General features: G+C 37.9%; 1 protein-coding gene across 4 annotated transcripts in view; it reads left to right on the plus strand.

Moving 5' to 3' along the window:
• LOC135196221 (palmitoyltransferase ZDHHC8-like) overlaps positions 1 to 27,042 on the plus strand; it is a 282,811-nt gene that overhangs the window by 113,593 nt on the left and 142,176 nt on the right. For all 4 annotated transcript variants that reach the window (XM_064222861.1, XM_064222862.1, XM_064222864.1 and 1 more), the window contains 2 exons: positions 5,411 to 5,568; positions 5,850 to 6,022. In XM_064222861.1, coding sequence (XP_064078931.1) covers positions 5,411 to 5,568; positions 5,850 to 6,022 — 331 coding nt within the window. The remainder of the gene's footprint in view (positions 1 to 5,410; positions 5,569 to 5,849; positions 6,023 to 27,042) is intronic.

A 27,042-nucleotide genomic window follows, 5' to 3' on the forward strand; every position in this document is an offset into this window, starting at 1 on the left:
GAACATTTATAAAATCGACACATCGTTCACTAATTTCTACCTTTTTTTAACTCGATATTTCGGAAGAGCGGCAGGCGGCGCTCACAAGAAAGACCATGAAAAAACATCGTATTTGATAATGTGAGAAGGGCAGTTTCGAAAGCGTATCATATTTCTGTGCAGAAATAAAAATACCCTATACGTAATACATTTTCATACACATTTTAAACATAAAAGCAAGAACATTTACAAATCGACACATCCATAGCTAAATTTGCACTTATGTAACTCTATTTTCAGCATAAAACAGCGTCAGAGGCATATATTTTACCCTAATAACTATGTAGTAACTCACCATAAAATTTGTTAATATAATTTGCATATCCTTTATGGTCTGAACGGCATTTCTACAAATGTATGAACTCGTTAGACAACAGCGCTAGCTGCGCTGTTAACTGAAAATTGCGCCGTAAAAATACCTTATTTTTTTAATGAATAGTTTTTATGACAGCTGTAAAACCGATTTGCCGCTGAGTGATTGCGCCGTTAACCATGGGACGCCTGTATTGGTGTTAGCCTCAATATGACCGAGACCAATCTGCAAAATAACTCCAAAAACAGAGGAACAATTCCACCTTGTCCATTGCAAAAAGATATTTTTAAAAAATAACTTTTATTATTATAGTACTTACCCAGAATTTAAATAGCTATATAGTTTCTAACTAACGGCAGCTAAAATTTTAAATCCACGGTAGCGACTCTATTGGTTTTGGTGTAGGAATAGTCCCACCCACTTTTGGGGGAGAGAGCAACAACCCAGCAAAGACCCAACAATTTGTTTATACCCTATGTCCTTGTGAGGTGAGGCGGGTGGGCCTCTAATCTTTCATTAGTTATTTTATCATAAAATGTAATTTTTGTATATGCAACTTACCAAGCAGTCAAATAATTGATTCCCATATTGAGAGGAGGTGGGATGGCAAGGCCATATTCTATAGCCAAAACATTAGGCAATGTAATAACTTGGGAGTATAGAAAATTTGCCAGCATTGTTAAAGATGCTTGTTGTTCCTTACCTGTAAGAGAACTGCTGCAGGAAGTTACTGCCTCTGGTTGACACTTTGTAGAGGCGTGGCAGTAGAGCCAAGGGTCACTTACTATGAGAGTGGGAACTTTAGGAGGAAGAAGAGTACTCCAAATGCTAATAAAACATTATATTTTATCCTTGACCTGCATGCAGTACCATCACAAATATAACCAGAAAACAAACCAATACCTACACCAAAATTAATTAAAAACTGCCAATACCAATTCATTAAAAACTATGACTGGAAGGTACCCAGGTATACAGTACCCCCAAACTCCCCTATAACTCAACAACCTCTAATAAGGAGATGATAGGAAGAAAAGAAAGGTACACTTCCAACAACTGAAACAGCTGCTGGGATACTTCAACAGGGCTTGCATACAAATACAGGCGGCCCTCGGTTAGCGGCAGGGGTTCCGTTCCTGGCCACTAACGCCAAGCAATTTTTGACGCTGAGTGATTTTAAAGCCTACGGCCACCGCACACCTTCTTTCGAAACTCTAGACCAGTCAAAGGCGCCGTAATCCCACAACGGCGCAATAATTAAAATTATATTTATGCAGTATAGTGCTATAGAATTTACTGTACAGTACATGTGGGTGTCTAGAGTATGCAAAGATATAATAAAGTTTATACAGTGTACAGGTAGCTGTAGTGTTCAGGTTACGATCATTAGTCTTACGATAGTCCGATTTTATGAGAGATCAAATTACAATGGCCTAACTTTATCCACCTTCTAGTTACATAAGTTCAATAACAGCATAAGAGAATGATGAAAGTATGGTTTTAACGTTATACTCGTTGCGTGAACGTGTACAACCATGAACAACCGAACGAGAAACTATTTTTTTTTTCTAAGTACAACCAAACTGGATAACATCTGTTTGGCTTGTATTTCAATCATCGTACTACAGTACAACATTACCGTATTTTTATAAATAGCGTTATGTATAGAATAGAACTGAGATATCTTAATGCAATACCTTTATTCGCTATAGATCAGAGATCAATATAGATTAAAGATCGATCGGGAAATATACTGTTAATTTAAACCTAGTTATAACTGAAGCTGGGAACAACTGTTCAAGCTGCTAATGACTATTATCGTACATCGGCAACAAGGATAAAACTGCAGTAAACGTCTGCCATCAAACACAACTGTAGATAAAATTGGGATAAAATCATTTTAATCAAAACTACTGTGCTTGAAAGAACACATTTTACTGTTGGTTTCACGCCAATATAAGATAAATAACGTATAGTTCGTATTACGATGATATAAAGGATTATTGCGAATGGAATCACGTCATTTTTTACGCAATAAACATGCCGCCAACGTAATCTGTTAACGAAAAAAAAAAGTAGTTCACATTCACAACGAGACATATTCAATAAATATTTCCACCTAAAAACATGCTGTATAAGGAAAAATAACTTTGTCTCATATAAGTCAGGTATATATAGATATTCGTTTATGCTAACTAGAAGCAAGAGCATTCGCTCAGAATTGCGTTATGGGGAAACAAACTCGTATTCATCAGCTGATTTCAAACCACAACATTGGCCACTCCGCGGAATACTGGCTTAAATTTGCCGTAGTATTTTAAATTACAATAATATGAGAATACATGCAATATTCTTGGATACAGTGAAATAATGTATAACTTTTTAAAGGATTTATGGAAAAGATGCATAATTAATAAAATAACACAATGCATTTTTCGGAACTGGGGGACAAGAATGAACATGAAAAAACATCCCCTGACAACGTGGAGCGTAGTTAGAAAGGCTGCCTTAATTTGTATCTTATTTCTGTACAAAAATGAAAATACCTTTACGTAATATATTTTCATACACATTTTAAACATAAAAGCATAAACATTTAAAAAATCGACACATCGATCGTCAAATTTGCACTATTTTTAGCACCATATTTTCGGAAGAGCGGCAGACGGCGTCATACAAGAACGAACTTGAAAAAACATCGTAGTCGATAAGTTGAAGGGCAGTTTCAAAAGCTGTCTTTTTATCATATTTCTGCACAGAAATAAAAATACCCTATTCGTAATACATTTTCATACACATTTAAACATAAAAGCATAAACATTTATAAAATCGACACATCGATCGCTAATTTGCACTTTTTTTTAAATTATATTTTCGGAAGATCGGCAGGCGGCGGCTCACAAGAAAGAACATGAAAAAACATCGTATTTGATTACGTGAAGGGCAGTTTCAAAAGCTGTCTTTGTATCATATTTCTGTACAGAAATAAAAATACCTTTCACGTAATACATTTTCATACACATTTTAAACAAAAGCATGAACATTTATAAATCGACACATCCATAGCTAAATTTGCACTTATGTAACTCGATATTTTCGGCATAGAACAGCGTCAGAGGCATATATTTTACCCTAATACCTACATAATAACTCTCCATAAAATTTGTTAATATAATTTGCATAACCTTTGTGGTCTGAATGGCATTTCTACAAATATATGAACTCATTAGACTACGGCGCTAGCGGCGCTGTTAACTGAAAATTGTGCCATAAAGATACCTTTAAAATGCCTTATTTTTTTAATGAATATTTTTGACGACCGCCGTAAAACCGATTCGCCGTTGAGTGATTGCGCCGTTAACCGCGGGCCGCCTGTATTCTGTAGAAAAGATTCTCCATAAGGAGTTATGCTATCAGTGCATGACACGTTGTGCATTGTAGGCATGATTCAAGGTCCTTTTCAGTGCCTTTTACCAGGTACAACCCCTATTCGCAGCATTTTTCTATGAGAAATATCCACAAATTCCTTTTTTTTTTTTTTTTTTTTTTTTTTTTTTTTTTTTCCAATTTCATCATAAAATGCACTTTTTATGGTGAAATTATATAAAAAAAACATGGTTTAAACATTTTTATAGGCTTTTTCTTGAGTTTTAATTAACAAAATAGGCCATTTTAAGCATTTTTGTAGGGGTCCAATTATTTGCAGGTTCTAACTATTCATGGTGGTGTCTTGTACGCATCCCCCGCAAATATGGGGGACCACTGTAGTCAAATATAATTTTGTTATCAATTCTCACTCTCTAGAACTGTATTACCCAATATGTTTATAAACCAGCTCATATGATTAAAAAAAACTTTTGATTGTTTCCCTCTTTTTGAGGTTGAGAACAAATGATATATGCTTTTTATGGCATTCCTTACTTACTAGTTTAAGTATGATGAGCTACATTGTTAGTTTTCTCTGTAATTCAGCTTGTGGAAGGTTATATTGGTTAATTAACACTTTTGCTGCATGAGACTGATCTTGGTCATTAAAAAGTTTCATCCATGATGAAGGTGTTACCACCACAGTCATAAATCTTTTGGTTCTAGTTAGGAAGCTCATATTAGAGAACTGTTTTCCTCATCTTTGTAAAAAAAACAAAAAATCATATTCTAGCAAAAATTGGCAACATGTGGATTCCAACATACAGGATAATCTGAAAATGGGATTGACCTTCAGTAACCATAAAAATTTTGTGATGATGAATTAGTACAGTCTTTTATATTTAGAAATGGCAATGACAGTAGTAGACCTGAACATTCAGCTAGTTCTTATCATGACAGTTGGGAATATGGGGATGTTTATTATATTGTAGTTATAGACAAGCCTACCTTAGGTACTTTTTTGGACTTATTGTTTTATCAGAGATGAAAACAAATCAAATGAAAGGACAGAGGAGGAAGTACTAGATGTGGTGTGAGTAAACAAAGAAAATTTGATCAAATTTGCAAATAGAAGACCATTGAAGATTCAGTTTGCTAAAATCGGTGCTCTGAAACTTGTATTGGAGGTAAAATTCACATTTTCTACATAATGCCAGTCCATGTTTGATTGTGTGTGTGTGTATGTAAGGTTTATCCAGATAAAATTTTTGGCTGACAGAAAGCATTAAAGATTTCTAATAAAGATTTTCAAACTAAAAAACGTGGTGTTACCTTGCTACATGCTTTGAGAAATACACTGAAATGAATTCCTAATAGAAGCTACGTTCACTATTTGAATAGTATACTGTAATTACCTACATAATATTTGTGTTTTTCATCAGGTTACTATAAAACATAATATTAACACAATAGTACATTGTAATATAAGAGTAATGAAGATAACAAACTAATAAAGCAAAATACTGAAGATGATAAACTAATAAAGCAAAATACTGATCTCATGACTGGTGGTGACAGCAGGCTCACAGCAAAAGGGTTAATGTTTACCAATGGTTTTGGTTAAATGTAATACATACCCTAGCCTCTTTTCAGTTAAAAGGATATTTGCTGATTCTTTGGCATTTCTTTCAGCTTCGACAGACGAGGACCGGGATGACGACTTCAGAGCACCGTTATACAAAAATGTTGAAATTAATGGCATCACTGTGCGTATGAAATGGTGCGTGACATGCCACTTTTATCGGCCCCCACGTTGCTCACATTGTTCCGTCTGTAATCATTGTATTGAGGTAAGTCATATGTTACATTATTTTCATACATACTTTATACCATATAGATCAAAATGATAAACTTTTATACTTAACGTTTTTCTTTGGTAGGCAATTTCATCAAGAAAGGCATTTCTGAAAACTATTGAATGTTACTGTACTGAATTTATTGTATTATACTTACCATATGAACCATATGAGATGAGTATTGTAAGCAGCATTTCATTTTATATATATATTATTGATTCATTGATGCTGTGTTCGTCTCTTAGTAATCTAGAATTATTTTCTCCTAATTACAGACATTTGACCATCACTGTCCATGGGTAAACAACTGTATTGGCCGACGGAACTATCGCTATTTTTTTATGTTCCTTGTTTCACTTTCTGTCCATATGATATCAATTTTCACATTTTCTTTAATTCATGTGCTGGATAGAAAAGACCACCTTACTGAACCCAGGACCATTATAAGGTAAGAACCATTGCTATTTTAACACCTTTTTTTCAGTTCTATTTGAGGCCATACTCAAGAGTGATGAACTTTTAAAATTTTTTATGAGGTGAATAGTGTCAACATGTGCAGTAACAAAGAATGCACCTAGGAAGGTGGGTTTAATAGGAAGAATTTGTATCCTGTATTTAATTGACTGAATGGTGCAAGTTGTGGAATAAATCTGCAGTCAGGTAAAAGAGTAAAAATGTTTATAAACACACACCAGTTGTCAAAAACTACTAACATCTTAATTATATATGATCAGAATGAAAAAAATCCTCTGTCCATGCCCAGAACTCCTATATCTAACAGTTGCTTATCAGTCTTCCATGTAACTTGGCTCCCGGGATTCTGATACCCAGTAATTAAGAAAGTCTCAAGCTTTAGGTCAAACTCCACAGATGGCTAGGTTGCATTCATGAAACAAGGCTTTGACTGTATAAGCAGATATGCAGCGTATATAATCAAATGGGCTAGACTTGTCACTATAAACAGAATAGCATTGTACCCAGTTAAAAATTTAGCTCAAAAATTGGTAAAAAAAAAATGTGGTTTGGTAATATAATGGATGTGCTGTTTGACTAGAGGGTTGTGCCAAGCACTTTTTCTTTTGCTCAAGAATTAAACAAAGTGCCAGAATTTCTATTTCAGTTCCAAAATTTAAGGTAATTAAAAATTAATTCAACTTCTTGAAGTAATAGTTAATAGAAAACTGGTTGATTTATGAGTCTGTAAATGTGGTTATTAAGAAGGAAGGAGGAACAGAAGATGAAGCAAACAGAAATGTGGATGCTGAGGTGGGATGTGAGGATCTCACTACCTGAGAGGTTGGAAAAATATAAGATTAAAAGTGAGGGGTGGTAAAGATTATCATAGCATGTGGTTAGGATGAGTGAAGAGGGCTTGGGTAAAACCTGTCAGGGGTTGAAGATGTAGAAGGAGGCAAAGAATTAAAGAATTAGATAATGTGAAGAGGAAGAGGTCCTGGGGAAGGGTTATAACAGAAGATCCTCTTGGTAGAGGCAGTTTCAGAAGATGCATCAAGGCAACTGACCCTTTACCATATGGTTGAAGTGTTGAGCCATTGTCACCAAAGCATTTTTGTATCAGTGACTTGCCCAGTAATTATATAGCTATAGTTTCTCACATACAGCGTCCTAAATCAAAATTTCATGGAATGCTTGGATTGCTCAGTGTAGGTATACAGTGCCTCCCCCAATGGCAATTATGTATTAGGAATGACTTAGCTAACCAACTCACTCTGTTTTCTGCATACAGCAGCTTGTTCTGATTTTCCGGTTATATCTCTGAAATTTGGTAGTATAACACAATAACTGGAATGTATATTTCATAGCCTTCGAGCAGGATGAGTCTTGTCTGTTGTTTATTTATTATTTCCTTAATTTAGATCATCATCAAGCCGGCTACTTGCAGTCACCAAGAATAGTTTTGTCTTAAATACAATTCTTGGATGTCACCCCACCTCTTTTAGGCCAAAACTTTTGTATTTATGATTTGCTTACCAGGCATAGGCTGCGTGCATGTCGCCTGTTAATAATTACCTTAAAAATAGCTCTTGAATGTAATGCCATTCCATTGAACCATATCCTTTTGCATTCATGATTTGTTCACATAGGCTATTCATAAGCTGCTGGTAAATAATTACCTTGAAGTCATTCTTGAATATATAAGTAACTTACCCAGTAATTATTAGCTAAGAGTTTCCACTCTAATGCAGCTTAAATTTTGAAAACTAGCGGTAGCGATAGTCTTTTCTTTACATAGGTGAATTACCCCCCCACTTTTGCAGTAAGTTTAAGACAAACATGGTTTTAAGATCTCTGCTGAGTTTTGGATTTTGTTGGATATTTTCACTTTGGTGAAGTATTTTAACTTGGTAGCATTCAGCATTATTATTTAGTCAGGAGCTCAAATCATTGAATTAGTGATTGTTTTTTCTGGTTTAGTATCTGGTTTTGACATTTTTGGTGAATTATGTCAGACACTAGTTCATCTAGTATTTGGTATTGCAGCTTATTAAAGCTAGTTATCTCATAACTTATGCACTGCTTGGAGGGCGGAGTTATGTTCTAGTGAATTGACATGTGAAGAATGTAAGGGGTGGGACCGTGGGATGAGAAAACTTGGAAAACTTTAGCTCTTCACCTTTCAAAGTTAGAGAGAGACCGTAAAAGGAAAGTAGCATCTAGAGTTGAAATAAAATCATTAGCTAGTCAGGGCAGTAATCCCTCTAGTAAAATGAATGTTCCTGTTGTCTGTTCTCCTGTTAAATTGCTTTCTCCCATTTCCAGCCCTCCCCATAAACCTGCTGTCTCCTAGTTCCCATGCTTCTGAGCCAGACCGCCTAGCCGGCTTTGGATCTAAGTTTGACCAGAAATTCAGTTTGCTTGCTGACACAGTCACTCATTTAGGGGAATCAATGCATTTCCTCTTGGATAAGTTTTGTGAAAAAAGTGTAAGCAAAGTGAATGTGGAGGTGGCTGTCTGGCTGACTGACTCTCCTTGGCAAAGGTCACTGCCATACTCCCCTACACCTGGGAGGAGGCATACTGGAGGCCCAAGGGAGTAGGTGGGGTCTGCCCACGGGCAGTTGCCTCCTCAGTTGTGCCTGTTGCGTCCCAGGAGGCAACAAAAGACAGCCATAGAAAGGTGTCTTGGAAGTGTGTCGTCAGCTTTCGTCTAGTTCTAGTGATTTGACTCCTAAAGGGCACCAGTGGCATTTCTCGAATGAGTTGCAGCCATTGAAAAGGCACTCTTTTCGTGATCAGTCTCCTCTGATTCCTAGTAAAAGGTAGAAAGAGCCCTCATGTAGTAATTGGGACAGTCCCGAGTGCTTTCCAGAGTTTGAACCTTTTTCTGTTATGTAAGAGGGTGCGGTTAATCATGCCTCATGTCGGGAGTGCCCACTGCCTTTGTCGGGACATTGTAACGATGGTGATTCTATGGTGATAGAGGAGTTCACTCTGTCTTATAAGTGATTTTTAGTGTACAAGCTCCCTATGGTATCGGATTACCCTATTGTGAAAGTTAACCCAGGAATACAGCAACTATCCAGGGGATAGTGAGTGCCCAGTTTTTTCCAGGTGCCAGGTAATGTCCAAGTTTGCAGCATTCCTTAGGCACCCTTCCCAGCCAGGATTTTCTTTGGATCATAAAACAGCAGTTTCTGTCATACTGACTTTGTCTGGTTTGGATAATTCTATTACCACCTTCAGAGGCAATTAAGGATCAAGATCTGATGTTGGTGCCCCTTCAAAAGCAACTGGATAATATAATAGGACTTCTACAGAAAGTTTCGTTGCTTTCAGCAGCCCCTCTTGTGTATCCTTCTCTTACCCCAGTTTCTTCGGATGAAGAGGATTTTGATCAAGAGGAAACTCTGACTGCTTATTCTTGATTACTTGCATACCTTTTACGTAGTTTTCCAGATTTCTTCGCTCCAAAAACTCCTATTTCATCTTTTATGTTGAGTGACCAGCCAGCGGGGGAGAATTTGCTTCCGAAGATAGATGAATAGCAATAATGCAGGGTGGATTCCAACACCCATGGGACAACATGGATGTGTATGCTTTCCTCAATTCAGCCAGCTGAGAAAGTTCATCAGCAAGTTCATGACTCAAACTGCAAATGATGATAACTCCCCCAGTGGCTGCATGCAAAGTGGCCAACACTCCTAGTACAGCTTAGTACCCAGACGTACTGCCAGGCAATACATTCCTACTACCTGTGTGGTTGGTGGCTATTCTGCAACTGCTACAAGAGTTTATATGTTTATATATACAGTTGTCTCCCCGTATTCGTTGGGGATGCGTACCAGACCCCTCCGTGAATAGTTAGAACCCGCGAATGTTTGGAACCCCTATAAAAATGCCAAAAAAAGCCTATTTTGTTAGTTAAACTCAAGAAAAACCCACTAAAAATGTTTATACTAGCCTTTTTTTATTAAAAAAAAAAAAAAAAAAAAACGGAATTTGTGGATATTTCTCATAGAAAAATACTGCAAATGTGTGAATTTTCCGCAAATAATGCGGGTAAACATTCCCAAGAGAAATCTGCGAACGAGAGAGAGAGAGAGAGAGAGAGAGAGAGAGAGAGAGACGAGGAGAGATAGGAGAGAGAGTGAGAGAGATGATGGGAGAGAGCGAGAGAGAGAAGAGGAGAGAGAGAGAGAGAGACAAGAGAGAGAGAGAGAGAGAGAGAGAGAGAGAGAAGGAGCACAATCTGCTTTTCCTCCACAAGTTTGTATCAGGAAAAATGGACACTCTACCATGATTCCTGCCTTTGAAGGGGTATGTTCTCTACCCTTGACCTATCTTCAATGAGTAGCTGACTTTTTGGTGTACACTCGACAAGAAAACTGAAAATACAGTTTTCATTAGCTTTCGTTCATCCAATTTCCCATTTGTTTGCACTGAAAAGACATAATATCGCTAAATTTACTCTAGAATATGAAAATATACTGCAAATGTTATCATATAAGTTAAAACTGCAAAACAAAACCGTTCAGATACTTAAAAACACGATACGTATATGTCCGCAGTAATTGGAATTTCTCAGATGGATTTGTTCATAGAGATCTGGTAGATAGAATGTGAATTTCTGATTTGTTCATGAAACTTACCTGACAGATATATATATAGCTGTATTCTCCGAAGTCCGACAGAATTTCAAAATTCGCGGCACACGCAGTGGGCGGCCAGGTGGTGGTACCCATTCCCGCCGCTGGGAGGCGGATATCAGGAACTATTCCCATTTTCTATTCATATTTTTTCTGTCGCCGGTCGGTAAACAACTGTTTACAGACCTCCGCCTAGGATTTTGAAACTTCATTAGCCGCTTAAGTATCCTAATTATTCTTACGATTATTGACTTGGATTTGTGGCTAGGCATACGCTATCGTAAATTTTTCATTGCATTTGATGTCTGAGGCTGGTTAGCCTAGTTTCAGACTTTGTTGTCTGCATGGGGGATGTGAAGCTACCGGAACTTTCGGTAGACACTCGCTTAGTGTATATGGCGTTTACATGTTTCTTTGCATAAGTTCAATGTAATTAGTGTGTAATGTGTGACTGATTACGGAAGAAGTAGGATTCATGTACGCATTTTAGAGCGTGTTAGAATCAGGAGTTTTCCTCCACAGTAAACAGAAGCTAGAAATAATGAACCTTCTAACCTCCTGTAGATTTTATTTTGCCTAACCCTGTGGTATGGCTTACGGGCCTAGAAGAAGTGTCTGCTGAGGATTACATCAAGTAATCTTAGACTAAAGTGCTCGCTCTCCAATCAGTGTTGTGAAGTGTAGTGCCCCTGTGTGTTGTTGGTAGGGGGGCGTCAGATCGGCCCCATAATGCCTCTAGGCCTGGACCTCTGTCGGACTCCCAGGACTCAGGGAGAGGGCATGTCGAAAGCCGCAAGAGGGTTACGGGGGCTCCCCACCGATCTGGCGTCCCTTCGGCAGAACCTGTTGACGCTTCCAGGCTGCTAAAGATCGTGCACGCGCACGAAATCTTGAAAGATTGCTTCTCGTCCTCCGAGGCGTCTTCCCCGCGCAAGGGTTGGAGCTCTCGGAAGGACTCGCGCCCTCTAAGAAGCTTTAGAGAAGAGGACGCTTCACGTCCTCTCTCTCGTTAGGAGGGAACGTCAGATCGGCCCCATAAACGCCTCTAGGCCTAGAACCTCTGTCGGACTCCCAGAAACCAGGGAGAGGGCATGTCAAAAGCCGAAGGAGGGTACGGGCTTTTCATGCTGATCTGGCTTCCTTTCGGCAGGTCCTGTTGTAGCTTCCCAGGCTGCCGAAGATCGAGCACGTGCACGAAGCTTCAAGGGTTGTTTCTCGGCCTCCGAGGCATCCTCCCCACACAGGGGTTGGGGCTCTCGGAAGGACTCGCGCCCCCTAAAGAAGCTTCAGAGAAGAGGACGCTTCACGTCCTCTCTCTCGTCACTAGAGGATGAGGAGGAAAGAGACCACATTTACCCTTTTAGAAGAATGCACTGGCTCTTTTTCTAAGGGACATTTAAGGAGGCTCATTCATCTTGCCAGAAGAGTGATTTGAGCTACATGCGATGTCGAACGACTCATGTATATACATTTTTACATTATTTAAGGAGGCTCTTCATCTTTCCAGAAGAGTGATTTGAGCCTCCTGCGAGTGACCGCTCATGTATACTTCATTTATACATTATTAAGGAGGCTCATTCATCTTGCCAGAAGAGTGATTTGAGCCCCCTGAGAGTGAACGCGTCATGTATACATCATTTATACATTATTAAAGAGGCTCATCATCTTGCCAGAAGAGTGATTTGAGCCTCCTGCGAGTGAACGCTCATGTATATGAACGCTCATTGATATATCACTTGTACATTATTAAGGAGGTTCATTCATCTTGCAGAAGAGGTGATTTGAGCCTCCTGCGAGTGATAAGCTCATGAAGTTAGAGCTGTTTCAACCTCGCTAGCATTCCAAAAGAATTTGGTAATCAAGGACATTCTTGATTCCACCTTTTGGAGGAGCAACTCAGTATTCGTCTTCTCTCCTCATGGCGCTCCGTATACGTTATGTAACGTTCGCTTTACTTCGCAAAAGCAAGCTGATAAGTTTGACGGCCGGCAAGCTGCTTTGCACGTCAAACAACTTATGTCTCTGGTCGGCATAAGAAGGGCAATTTAGAAGTGAGGAAGCGTGGAGGTGCTCGACGTCCTATAAGTAGAGACATTCTCCAGGACGCTTCGGCAAGCACCTTGCGGAAGACGAAAGCCATACGTCTTCCTTTAGTGTTCACACTCTTCAGGAGCAGTGTGCGGCTCTCCATGGAGACTCGCATGAGGACGTCCCTTAAAAATATTCAACGTCATACGCAAAACGCGGTTCGTCATAACATTGAGATGTTGGCAAGGTCGCTCGCCAGGACGCCTCTTGGCGGGCCTTGCATGCATCAAGACGCTCAACGAGTTCCTCTCTGAAACGTCGTTCAGAAGACTTGGTGTTCTCTGCTCAGACACGCTCGTAGCTAAGCACGCTCAGCAGTTGAGGACGCTCAGCAGGACGCTTTCCAGGACGCTTTTGAGGACGCTTTTGTGCACATTCGCCAGGACGCTTCGGTGGAAGCTCGGCAGGACGCTTTGCGAGAGAAAAGACTTGTAGAAGGCGTTTTATTTGCTGTTCAGAACGTTTCTTAGGACGCTTGACGCTTTATGAACGCTCGTCAAGAGGAGGTTTTTTCAGGACTCTCCACAGGACATTCCTTTACAGAAATTTTTAAAAAGGATTCGGAGTTAGCGGAGAGACATACCCAAATTTTTTCTTCGATCCCTCTTTCCTCTCATCGATTTCTCTGAGAATCGGGAAGATTATATACTCGGATTCCTGGGTGACTTTTCGGTCATGTTAAAGGGTGTTTTCCCCTATTTGCAAAGTGCTAATAGTTTTGTCTAGTAAGGACGTTTTCCCCATTGTCAAGATACTAAACGTTTTGTCATTTAAGTGGGGGACCCCTCATAAATGGGGTAGTTTCTCATTGACATAGATTTTAACGTTTTTATCGTTAAGCGGATAAACTCATTAACAAATTTCGAAGAGCTCTCATTCATTTTCAGAGGCTCATCCGGGGAGTAAGAATAAGACTTGTAGACTAGATCCAGGAAGTCTTATGTCCAATATCATAAGAACATGAACGGTCCTTTTCGATCCTCGGTTCTCTCTTGATGATCTCTATTCGAATATTACTCCCTTTCTTGGCAAAGAGTCAAGGAGTTCTTTTAAAAGTCTCATTCATTAGAACGTGGACAGTCGTTTTCCTTTCTTTCTCTCTTCCTCGTCGAGGAAAAGATGTAGTAGAGAATTCGATGTTCAAATTACTACACAATACTTACGTAGTTTATCTTTGCGTCATGTTTTTGCTAACGCATGGGTCAAGTCATATACGCATATAGTATTTACCTCTGCGGATAGAAGCCGAAAGAACTGTTGTTCTAATGTATTTATTTGACACTCCTTCAACCTTCCAAGAGTTTTCGGAGTAAGAATAACTATTCAGGTATTGTTACGACAACACCAACTCAGATTCTGTATTTAGCGAATTTTGTTTCGTTTAAATATGCCTGCTGGAGAGTTTCCTTTTGCTCGATAAATTTCATACCTATCCCTTCGTAAAAGGAGTAGCTGGCAACTCAGGCAGATAGTGCGAGACGATGAACAAGGCTGCTGTTACTGATGTGATCTACGCAGTACCGGCTAGCTCGGTGTCATGCGCGTTGGGTTGCGTCTCTCTGCCCTACACATCAGGATTTTAGCCTCGGGTTGAGGAAATTTCTAGTAATCATGAATGAACATGCCTTCCGTTTACTTAGAAAATTTCAACAAGATATCTCTTATACTTGTTCGGTGCGGGTTTACCGCACGGTAACAGAACTCTGTACGAATCTACCGCGGCATAGCACTATAATAATGCTCTCCTGCTTATGCAAAGTGCAGCCTTATTTAGGGAAGGAAGCACGCTGAGTGAGGGAATGGATGAGTTTGCTGGGGACCATTTCAGACCTCTACAATTTTTCCTCACGAAGAATTGGAATAACATCAAAGATCTTGTAATAATTCTAATTTTCTCTCAACGGCTTGGGGATCACCTCGGGTGATAGCGAGAGGGTGCCAGACATCCGAACAGAGGAACAAAGATGTTCTGGCACATTGTCTGAAAGAGTTGGAAGCCAAATTGGTCGGCTCTCCAGTTCCTCGAAGGGTGAGTTTGGATCGAGTGGCCCAAATTATCTCGAATAATTTCTCAGCTCTTTACAAGCTCAAGAACAGAGAATTGGTTATGGGCTTAGGCACGGAACGTAACGGTCCTCAAGAGGTTCGTTAAACTAGTACACGTCCGTGCGGGTCTTCTCGATCGAAGGCAACAACTACTGACGTCTGAGTAATCCTCACTTAGAAGTATTTCGAAAGTGAGGAGAGACTGAGGGCGTCCTTTCGTTAAGTTTTTCGTAATTTTGAAGACGAAGGAGCTTCCTCTTAAGTTGTTCCTATTCATGATCCTAGAGGATAAGCTTTAGTCGCCACATGTGGCCTCTAAGAGGTTGGATTCACAGAGGTCAGGTAATTCAGAGAATTGTCCAAAGGGGACCCTCCCGAGAGAATCGGTGTAATCTAACTTCGTCACTTAGTGAAGTATCTAATATCTCTCTCTGAGTCTGAAGGCGTTCAGACTATCGAGAAGCGATAAGATCTTCAAGATTAATGGCAGTCTCTTGGCCAAGGCAAGCAGTGCTGCCTATTTTCAGTGTTCAATCGGAGCGGGCCGTTTTTGGATAGTGAAGGGAAATGACTGTTCCTCCAACTCGACCTCTGTGAATTTCTTTATGGTTCTATCTTTCCGTATGAGTACGAGATAAGATAGAAGTCCTAACTATTGTAGAATATGCAAATAGGTTGTTGACGGCCTCTAGGCTCAGAGATTCGGTTCTGTTCAAACAACAAAAGCTTCAACGATCTTTGAGGTCTGGGGAGATCTTGAAATTCTCTGGATCGCAGGTTTCGGCATGGAACTTAGACGTAGTCTGAGTTTCTGATAAAAGCGCCAAAAGCATTTCGAACCTATCCTTTCTGCGAACTTAATACACGTGACCAGAAAGGCTAACATTCTAACCGCTCTAGCCACGGCAAAGAGGGTTAGTGAGCGTTTTAGCTATAATCAGAGGTTTTAGCTTTAAAGGACATAATGCGGTCTGTCCTCTAAGCCTTCCGTTCTTGATAAGAACGAAAACCTGTCTAACCCTTGACCCGAAGGTTTGGAGACCAAGGGTATGGCACAAATTATTGGGCAAAGGCATTAGAGAATCCTGTGCCCTGTCGGGTCTCTCAAGTTTTATCTTAATAAAACTATAGTAAGTCGAGGTCAACGGACAATCTGCGGTGTTCCGTAAAAGACCAGACTGGTTCATGTCCAAGAACACCCTGGCATTATAGTCAAGGAGTTCTTTTAAGAAGTCTCATTCATTATGTTTGCATAAAGATTTGAGATTTTTTCTTAATATGAATGCTCAAGAGGTGAGGGCGCGGCCTCGGAAGCATTTCAACAGAGCATGACACTCAGTGTAACATCCTGAGTGCCACGCTTTAGCGAAGCAACTCTGTGTTCGCTTCACACTCCCGACGGGATGTGAAGACGACATTTGAGATCTGTAAGTCGCTAGGACCATCATATCCGTAGATATATTATTGGGGGCAGCAAGCAACACGAATCCTATCCTATAGAAAAGGGATAGGTGTGCTTTTAACTTTGAAGGGTTGGTCGCTTGAGGCGCGTTCCTTTTCTTTAGCCTAGAAGTTATGGAACTAACTTTAATAGGTTAGGTCAGGTGGTGGTTTTAGCTTCGTTGCCCTCAGAAGTATGGTCATATGGTCTAGTCACATTGTGGTCACGCCCCCGTTGACAGATCATCTAGAGCGCACCAGCATTACAGGTCTCTACCTCGCTGGCAACTCTAGTAAACGCAGAAGCAGACTTAGTGACAGTAATCACGAAGTCGGCTATGCTAACAGGTGAGGAACCAAGATGTATATCATCAACTTAATTTAGTTTCCCAAAAAATCCTATTCTGTCTCTTCCCACCATCGAAGGTGGGATTCAGCTATATATATATCTGTCAGTAAGTTTCATGAACAAAATGTTAATTGTTATAATACAATTAAGTTTGTTCATACTTACCTGGCAGATATATATAATTAAAGTGCCCACCCCACCTCCCCTCAGGAGACAGTGGCACTGATAAAATATGAATAGAAAAATGGAATAGTCCTGAATAGTCCGCCTCCCAGCGGCGGGAATGGGTACCACCAACTGGCCCGCGCCACTGCGTTGTGCCGCGAATTTTGAAATTCTGTCGGACTTCGGAGAATACAGCTATACAGTGGGGCAATCGCTTATTCACGGATCAGTATTCACGGATCCAGTTAATCACGGGTTTTTTCTTGGACCCGTTTACTCATGTTACATCACTGGTATGAATCGCTGCATCACGGTTTGTTGTGTTGCGTATGCGATGTTTTTCGGTAGGCTAACCCTCGGCCGTGGTCCGATAACTACCAACATTCATTTAAAGAATCATATAATGATATTAACTGACAATAAAGGTAATAAAACCATTCTCACCTAATATATTATTGTCCTATCTTCGAAATAAATAGCCTATTCACGGTTTTTTATGTACGACGTTCATTGGTAGGCTAAGCGTAGTTGCAGTGCGATAACCACCAACGTACACAAACATTCACATTATGATATTAACTGGACAATAAAGGTATAAAACCATTACCATTTATATATTATAGTCATATCTTCATAATAAATAGCCTATTCGAAGAATAATTACCACATCATTGCACTCAACTTATCGTCGGAGTGGCCAGCCACAAAATGTAAGCATATACCTTTACGTACGAAAATGGTTTATGTATACGGTTGCGTTCAAAGCGACATTTTTTGTTTTGATAAACTTTTAGAAATTTTAATAGTAGTGGTAGTGTAATTACAGTAGTAATAACATTAAGGCTAAAATTAATTCGAACTTCATTATTATTTTGGCAGTATTCGTATATAACTTCTCTGAACAATGAAGTCATACAAACGCTATTTGTCATAGATTATCGTAAGTATTGCTGTTTGTTATTGGCGACGAAGCGTAAACGAAATACATAAAAGCATTTTTTACCTTATATATTATCGTCATATCTTCATAATAAAAAGGCTATTCGTGGAGTAATTCCATATCAGTGAAATTCAATGTTTTATCTATGCGAGGCCAGCCAGCTGACAAAATGTACGTACGTATATGAAAATCAAATTATGGTAGCGTTCACAGACAAGATTATCTTTCGAAATTTTTATAGTACTATTCATGCTACGTAGTAATAATGTTTGGAATATACGTAACATTAATTTTCAATACAAAATATAATCGTTATTTTGGTACTGAATAATAGTTTAGAATTATCATACATACACTGCATTGTTATGGGGTTGTGCCAGTGATACAATAACTATCATTTGTACTACTAAAACCATCTTCACATAAGTAATTTTTCGTAAGATATGTGTTGTTACAAAAGCTAGCTTATACATAAAAGGCTTTTATAATTTAAGTCATCTTAGATATACATATGTACCCAAACTCATTGTGGGGGGAAATTTAATACTGTTTCCTCGGATATTGAAATACTTTAGCATCATTCAAACACTTTAATAATATAATGCATAAATACTAGGCTATACATACTATTTACATCGTATACAAATACTACATACAGTTATATACACATACTTTTATATACAAAGTTAACAGTTATATACACATACTTTTATATACAAAATTAATCATATGAGTAGTGATCAGATGACAGCTGTGGCACTGGACTACGTACGTACTACTTGGAAGATAAAACAAACAAAAATTTTGTTGTTGTTAGTCGCCGGGATAGATTAACATTTTTCCAGAGATTAAAGAGCTGAATTTTGTTTTGAAGGTATGTCAACCGCGTTAGTAAATAGGTATCATCTTCTAAGGAATTTTTTTTCTCTTCTTTTTGCGGAAGAATCTTCAAGCCATTTTGCATTCAAAGTAATGAGAAGGAATCATTCTATTCTTCATGAAATCAGTAAAATACTTACACTAAAAAGAAAAAATAAAACTACGTTACTGTATGCAAAACACATACATCATCGTTAGCTTCGTGTGTAAACGTTCATTCTAAGAAATTACAGAGTAGTATAACTAACACCTGATTGGTTGGTTGGTAGCCATGGAGATCTGTTATCCAATGACTGCCCTCTGCTTCTGATCTTATTTTATAGACATACGCCATGGATGGCACTAGGTTTGAACGTTACCATGTTCGTGATTTTCTGACTGTTGACGGCAAAAATTACTCAATAATTTTCTTTATATAATTATTCCTTCGTGAAAACAATAATATAATATCGCGGTTGACATACCTTCAAAACAAAATTCAGCTTTTTAATCTCTGGAAAAATGTTAATCTATCCCGGCGACTAACAACAACAAAATTTTTGTTCGTTTTATCTTCCAAGTGTACCGTATTTACTACGTAGTCCATGCACAGCTGTCGTCTGATCACTACTCATATGATTAACTTTGTATATAAAAGTATGTGTATATAACTGTTAACTTTGTATATAAAAGTAGTGTATATAACTGTATGTAGTATTTGTATACGATGTAAATATGTATAGCCTAGTATTTATGCATTATATTATTAAAGTGTTTGAATGATGCTAAAGTATTTCAATACCCGAGGAAACAGTAGTAAATTTCCACCCCACAATAAGTTTGGGTGCATATGTATATCTAAGATGACTTAAATTATAAAGCCTTTTATGTATAAGCTAGCTTTTGCAACAACACATATCTTACGAAAAATTACTTATGTGAAGATGGTTTTAGTAGTACAAATGATAGTTATTGTATCGTTAAAAATATCAAAGTGAACGAAGTCGCAAAGTCGATTCTATGTCATGTTTTTTAACTTTAACGTATAGTGGTATGAAAAACACCAGTGTGTCGTAGCGATGCGTCATCAATATAGTGGTATGAAAATACCACATGGTATTGTAGCGATACGTAATCACAAAGTACAAATCCTTTTCCCGGACCATCCTCAGAATTTTACGACTCTTCAACTTCAAGATCGATTTGGTAAAATATATTATATAGTCATACTTATTGTTAAAATTCACAAGTTGAACTGCAAAACATTATTATATTTTGATTGTTATGTACATATATTTTTGTGTTTTACGGAATGTTTTGTTTTGAAAAATAATACCTATTAGTGAACATATGGTATTAATTGTCCCACTATTTTATTATAGGTGATCTTAATTATCTCACATTCATTTAACAGTATTATTATTAATATTTATTTAAATAAACTGTAATTAATAAATAACAATAATGAAAAACATAAAGGGAAAAAATGTTTTGCTGCAGTAGTGGTGTTTGTTTGATTATGCATCTGACCTCACATTTCCAAAATCTGAAAAATTCCAAAAAACCGAAACATCGGAATGTGTGTACTGCACATTTTTTTTTAAACACGCACACAATGTCTACACATTTACTGATACCCGTTGGTGGTGAAAGACAAATTACAGTACGTACGTATTTATTCCTGAGAGAGAGAGAGAGACGAGAGAGAGAGAGAGAGAGAGAGAGAGAATGATTAAGGACTCCAAGGCGTGTTATTTTTACAATTATTTTATTATCTCTTGGGATTTTTGTTTTTTTTTAATCTTGAGATTTTCTATTCAATTCTCGAGATTAATAAGAATATTACCGTAAATTGACTAGCATCAGCACACATCTGAATGACCTCGGCCATTAGCAGGCTAAACCACCAACCTTATGAACTTGCATGATACATGAGATACATGACAAAACACAAAAACCACTGTTTATTGGTGAAAATTAGGGGGTCGCACGATATGGGAGATTGCACGTTATTCGAGTATATACGGTATGTGATTTTTTTTAGCCTTTTATGGAACAAAATCTAGCAAGAAATTGCCATTCCCAGTTGGCAACACTGGCCTACAAACGTTTGTTTGTTGTTGTTATGAAATGTGGTGTGCGGCGCGTTCTTTAAATTGTACCCATATAAACGAGTTAATTATGTGGCATCCAAAAGCCCTGATTCTTTTACTCTTATGGGAAAGACGCCTAAAGGTCAGATGAAGGTTTTTACATGGAATATACTAGTATTAACGTGTTGTGACGAAGGGAAGAGATGTTTCGCTGCATACTGTTGGTAGCATTATCGTTATTATATTACTGAATTGCACTGCAAAATCGTCGCCATCTTTATCAACATAGATTGTTGGTGAGTACCCATATGATTTACATATTTTGATAGTTCTCTTACCACTCATCCTCTCTTTCCTTGTAAAAAAAAAGAGGCCCACCATGCGTATGTAGGCTTCTAGCTGTAATCCCTAGGCTAGTAGGCTACATATGTACAGTAGTACATATACAACATTTATTTTTAAGGCTAATTTTGTACAATAACTTTAAAACTGTCTTGAATTTAGTTTTAGGTGATAGTTGAAAACATATTTGGTGTTTGAACTAAAGTAGGCAGTTATAAACATTGGAATAGTGGTCTTGGGTGGGTTAACTATTAAAGTAGGCAGTTTTAAGCAATTTTTGAGGGGGGTATCAGGATAACACGGGTATTTACTTATCACGGGGGGGTTCTGGGCCCTATCCCCCGTGGATAACGAGGCCCCACTGTATATATATCTGCCAGGTAAGTATGAACAAACTTAATTGTATTATAACAATAACATTTTTAGTACTATGTATCCCGACGACAATATTTACTCATTTTGCTTCATGAACGGGGATATATTGCTTCATCGTAAGTGGTGAATGCAATTATTTTAGTTTCTACAAACTTATGATTGTATTCCAAAGCGATTAAAGTTAGCTGACGTCAATGGCAGTCAATGTTGCGACGGCTAAGGTAGTTTGAACAAATCTAGTTGCATCAGCAAGAGTGTTTTCTATGATGTGAGGAGCCCTAGAACTTCGAGCGGGAAAGCGCAAGTCACTGGATACTGGCTAACGTAACGGTTTTCACACTTTGATTACTTTGACGTTGACATGGATCGAATGCTAGTTGCTGTTTACAGAGCTACTGTCTTTAAACATAAATCTTAATCAAGGTTAAAGTAGCATGTCAGCTCAAAGATTTTCTGGCTATATGCTCCCATGACAAAGCAGTTCGTAGTAGCCTACAGCCCTACACAACTGCATTTCTTTGCCGCGAGGCTGAAAGATCTCCCATGATATAAAACTTTAATTGCCTGTGCAATACATATTGAGTTATTTGTGGTAATAAATATTTTTACTTAACACAGCTTTTTTCGTGAATGATTTGTGGATGAAACCCGATTTTCAAAAGTAAAGACTATATCAAGAGAGCAAGAATGACTGCACCCTGTGTCTAAAATTTTCCCCATCTTTTTACAATCTTTGAATGCTACCTACGGCAACTGTCGAATGTAATCAAGATTAGGGTATGCATTTCTTAGAGAATTAACTTTATTATTATGATCCTTCAAATTTTATCTACCATAGTGCAGCACGATCTTGGCAGTCATATCATATCGTGCAAGCATAGGCCTATCGATAGAGATACTTAATTCATTATATTTTCTTCTGCCTTTCCCCGTCACAAGTCCGCCACAAGTACTATAATTCTCTCTCTCTCTCTCTCTCTCTCTCTCTCTCTCTCTCTCTCTCTCTCTCTCTCTCTCTCTCTCTCTCTCTCTCTCTCTCTCATAACCCAAATGAAAAGAAAATAGATATAATGAATATAAGTGAAACCTGGTATTCCCAAGAGACTGGGAATGATGATCAAATAAAAAGGGTTCCAAACTTATAGATCAGATAGAAAAAATAGGAATCAAGGGGGAACCGCAATATATGGGAAAGACAAAAAACAAGGAAAAAATATATGAGAAATATAGTAACTCAGAATGTGAACTAATAGCGGTAGAATTTGAATCTGAAAAATTGATGAACATAGTAATATATAGACCTCCTAATACTAAAGAGTTTGACTTAATAATTGAAAAATTGGATGATATATGTAGAAATCACAAGGACTGGACTATTCTCCTATCTGGTGACTTCAACTTTCCTTTCGTAGAATGGAAAGAACGAATAGGAGATTGTGGTTGTACTTATACATATAAAAAAGAGAGTAATAGTAGTGCAGAAGATAAGAGGCAATTTGAAAAGCTATTAGATATGCTACTAGAATACACTTCAACAAATAAATCACCTGCCAACAAGAAAGGAAAATACTTTAGACCTAGTATTTGTGAACGAGATGAATTATGTTAAAGAAATAATAGTTTATAATGCGAATATTTCAGACCATAATGTCATAGAATTAACAGTTCATTCCAAAGCAAGTGAAAATAGAGATAAGCAAGAAATGAAAAGTGGGAAGGATATGGAAAAATACAACTTCTACAGTAAAAATATTTAAAATGGTCAGAAAAATTAATGAAGAATTAAACAAAGATTGGGATAACATTTTCGTAAGTGATGACATAAGGGTAAATACGGAGATATTATATAAAATATTGGAGAAAATAGTGGAAAAATATATACCGAAGAAGAAAAGTAAACATCATTCATGCATACCAAGAGACAGAAGGATCTTGTTCCAGAAAATCAGAAAGTGGAAAAAAGGTCTTGCAAAAGAAAAAAATGCATGGAAAGTTATAGAAACTAAAAAGTAAGATAGAAAATGCAGAACAAAAGATTATACAATCAAAAGAAATGAAAAACGGGACTTGGAAGAAAAAACCCTATTAAATATCAAGCAAAACCCCAAGCTATTATACTCATATGCGAAGAAGATGAATAAAAGAAGAATAGAAATAGGCCCTCTGAGAATTGAAGGGAGATTAAACGCAATGAAAAAAAGGAAAAATTTTGCAACATACTGGCAGAACGATATAGAGAGAATTCACCCCTAGAATAGATAATGAAGATAATGATATAGAAGTAAGGGATGAAAATAGTGAATATTTAGCTGACATAGATATTAATGAAGCTGATATTGTGCAGGCTATTAATGAAATTAAAAATGGAGCTGCTGCAGGGCCTGATGGAATTCCTGCTATTTTGTTAAAGAAAGTAGTTCATTCTATCGCAAAGCCACTTGCAATATTATTAAGACAAAGTGTAGATACAGGCAAGATTTATGATGAGCACAAATTAGCTATATTACCCCTACTTTCAAAAGTGGATCAAGACTAGAGGCAAGTAATTATAGGCCTGTGAGTCTAACATCACATATTATGAAAGTGTATGAAAGGGTAATGAAGAAAAATATTATGAAACATTTAATAAAAAATAATTTGTTTAATAAAGGACAACATGGTTTCGTACCCGGAAAAAGTACACAAACCCAACTGTTAGTCCACCGTGAGAACATATTCAAAAATATGAAAAGCGGAAATGAAACAGATGTGGTTTATTTAGACTTTGCAAAAGCTTTTGATAAAGTAGACCATAATATATTAGCGAAGAAAATTAGAAAACACAATATCGTGGATAAAGTAGGAAGATGGTTAAAAGAATTTTTACACAACAGAAAACAGATAGTTATTGCAAACGACGAGAAATCGGATGAAGTCAAGGTAATATCCGGTGTGCCGCAAGGTACGGTGTTAGCTGCAATACTGTTGTTATTATGATTGAAGACATAGACAATAATGTGAAGGATTCGGTAGTGAGTAGTTTCGCAGATGACACAAGAATAAGTAGAGAAATTACTTGTGATGAAGGATAGGAACGCTCTACAAAGAGACCTTAACAAAGTATATGATTGGGCAGAGGTAAATAGGATGGTATTTAACTCTGATAAATTTGAATCAATAAATTATGGAGACAGAGAAAGAAAGCTATATGCATATAAGGGACCTAATAATGAGACCATCACAAATAAGGAAGCAGTTAAAGACCTTGGTGTGATGATGAATAGGAACATGTTATGCAACGATCAAATAGCAACTCTGTTGGCAAAATGTAAAGCAAAAATGGGAATGTTGTTACGGCACTTCAAAACAAGAAAAGCTGAACACATGATTATGCTTTATAAAACATATGTTCGTAGTCAACTTGAATATTGCAATATGATATGGTACCCACACTATCAAAAGGATATTGCACAAATAGAGAGTGTACAAAGGTCCTTTACAGCTAGAATAGAAGAAGTTAAGGACCTAGACTACTGGGAAAGACTACAATTCTTAAAATTATATAGTCTAGAAAGGAGGAAGAAGAACGCTACATGATAATTCAGGCATGGAAACAGATAGAAGGAATAGCAGAAAATATCATGGAACTAAAAATATCAGAAACAAGAGCAAAGCAGAGAGGTAGATTAATAGTGCCCAAAACTATACCAGGAAAAATAAGGAAAGCACACAGGACATTAATCCACTACGCACCAGCATCGATAATGCAGCGTCTATTCAATGCGTGCCAGCTCATCTGAGGAATATATCAGGAGTGAGCGTAGATGTGTTTAAGAATAAGCTCGACAAATATCTAAACTGCATCCCAGACCATCCAAGATTGGAAGATGCAAAATATACCGGAAGATGTACTAGCAACTCTCTGGTAGACATTAGAGGTGCCTCACACTGAGGGACCTGGGGCAACCCGAACAAGATGTAAGGTCTGTAAGGTAAGGTCTCTCTCTCTCTCTCTCTCTCTCTCTCTCTCTCTCTCTCTCTCCTCTCTCTCTCTCTTCTCTCTCTCTCTCTACTTCTAAAACATACTTTAAAAATATATATATTACCACTCAATCTCCAAAAGAAAATATAATGAAATTAAGTAGTTATAAATAGGCCTAAGCTTTCACATGAACAGATTTTGCTCCTCTCTCTCTCTCTCTCTCTCTCTCTCTCTCTCTCTCTCTCTCTCTCTCTCTCTCTCTCTCTCTCTCTCTCTCTCTCTCTCTCTCACTATTGAAACATTTGAAAAAATACTATCACTTAATCTCTCAAAGTAAATATAATGAATTAAGTATCTCTATCGATAGGTCTATGCTTGCGCGCTCTCTGTCGTCGTAATATTTCATTTTTTATTGTATTGTTCCTCATGATTTCCACAAGTACTGCCCAAATTTTAAAACCCTTTCTCTCATTGTTTAAGATCCGTCTTAAATTACGTATGAATTTTACATCAGTTTAGTGTCAAACATTACTAATAAATAAGGTTTTACAGTAGGTTTTAAAAAAGTATGATCGATATTCTACTTTGAACTGACGTTACCAAACCAACATTAACAAATAATATAGACCTTGTTTCTGCATTCAAGTATAAATGATTATTGGACCTCAACAGTATCTTTATAGTGCAAAGTTGATGGAAATCTAGAAAGCAACAAACGCTATGATTTTGAAGCTCCACCCCCTTTCAAGAGTTGCCAGGTGTGGCATTATGGAACAATATATGTCCGAAGATTAAAAAAACTGTATCTTAACTTTCCTTGCCGAGTGTACCTGAGACAGAAGAAAGGCCTGTCAATCTGTCAGTGAAGGACTATAGGTTGGACCTTGCCCAGGTCATCAGACTTAAAGATTGGTGGGAGATATGCATATTGATGAGGAGTTTTGAGCAGTCATACCTACCAAGGAACTGAGACTGTCAGAATAGGACATTTCACAGGTGCTAGAGACCCTGAGAGGATCCCTATAAAGCCCATGTAAAAGGCAGGAGACAGAGAGCTAACACTGGAAGCGTTCTTCCTGTGGGCCCTACCGTCAGCAAAGGCTTGGGGAGTTCTGGCACTTTGTAGACAGAGAGGAAAGTGTTGTGTCCTGTCCTGTCCTGTTAAGAGCTTCCAATACTATCGAAGGCAGGCAAAGGGCTTCAAGCCGACATGCAGGGAACTACGCATGAGTACCAAAAAAAAAAAAAAAAAAAAAAAAAAAAAAAAAAAAAAAAAAAAAAAAAAAAAAAAAAAAAAAAAAAAAAAAGGAAGTCTCAAGGAACATTATCTCCTGGATAGAGGAGATAATAGCGAGGCTTATGAGACCAACCTGAAGGGTCAGAGCCCTCTGGGTACAGTGAAATGTCAAGGGCGTATGCCCCTCTGTCACCTTCCAGAAGAAACACTCCTTGTAAGTAATTAAGGCAGCAGTTTGGGAGAGAGAGCCCCTTTCTTGTTGTATCTTAGAGGCGTAGCCCACAAATCCCTCCTCATGCTCATGCTGTGGAACTAGTGGTGGCTGTGCAGCAGTTAGTTTGATAAAGGACCAGGAAGGAGAAAGCTGAGTGACCTAAGGTTGGAACAATGTGTTAGAGGATAAGGAAGTAGATCTCAGTTAGCATATCAGGTATTTGACAAATCCCTTGTTTCTAAAGCTGTGGGC

Source organism: Macrobrachium nipponense, chromosome 17 (genome assembly GCF_015104395.2).
Source record: "Macrobrachium nipponense isolate FS-2020 chromosome 17, ASM1510439v2, whole genome shotgun sequence".
Lineage (NCBI taxonomy): Eukaryota > Metazoa > Arthropoda > Malacostraca > Decapoda > Palaemonidae > Macrobrachium > Macrobrachium nipponense.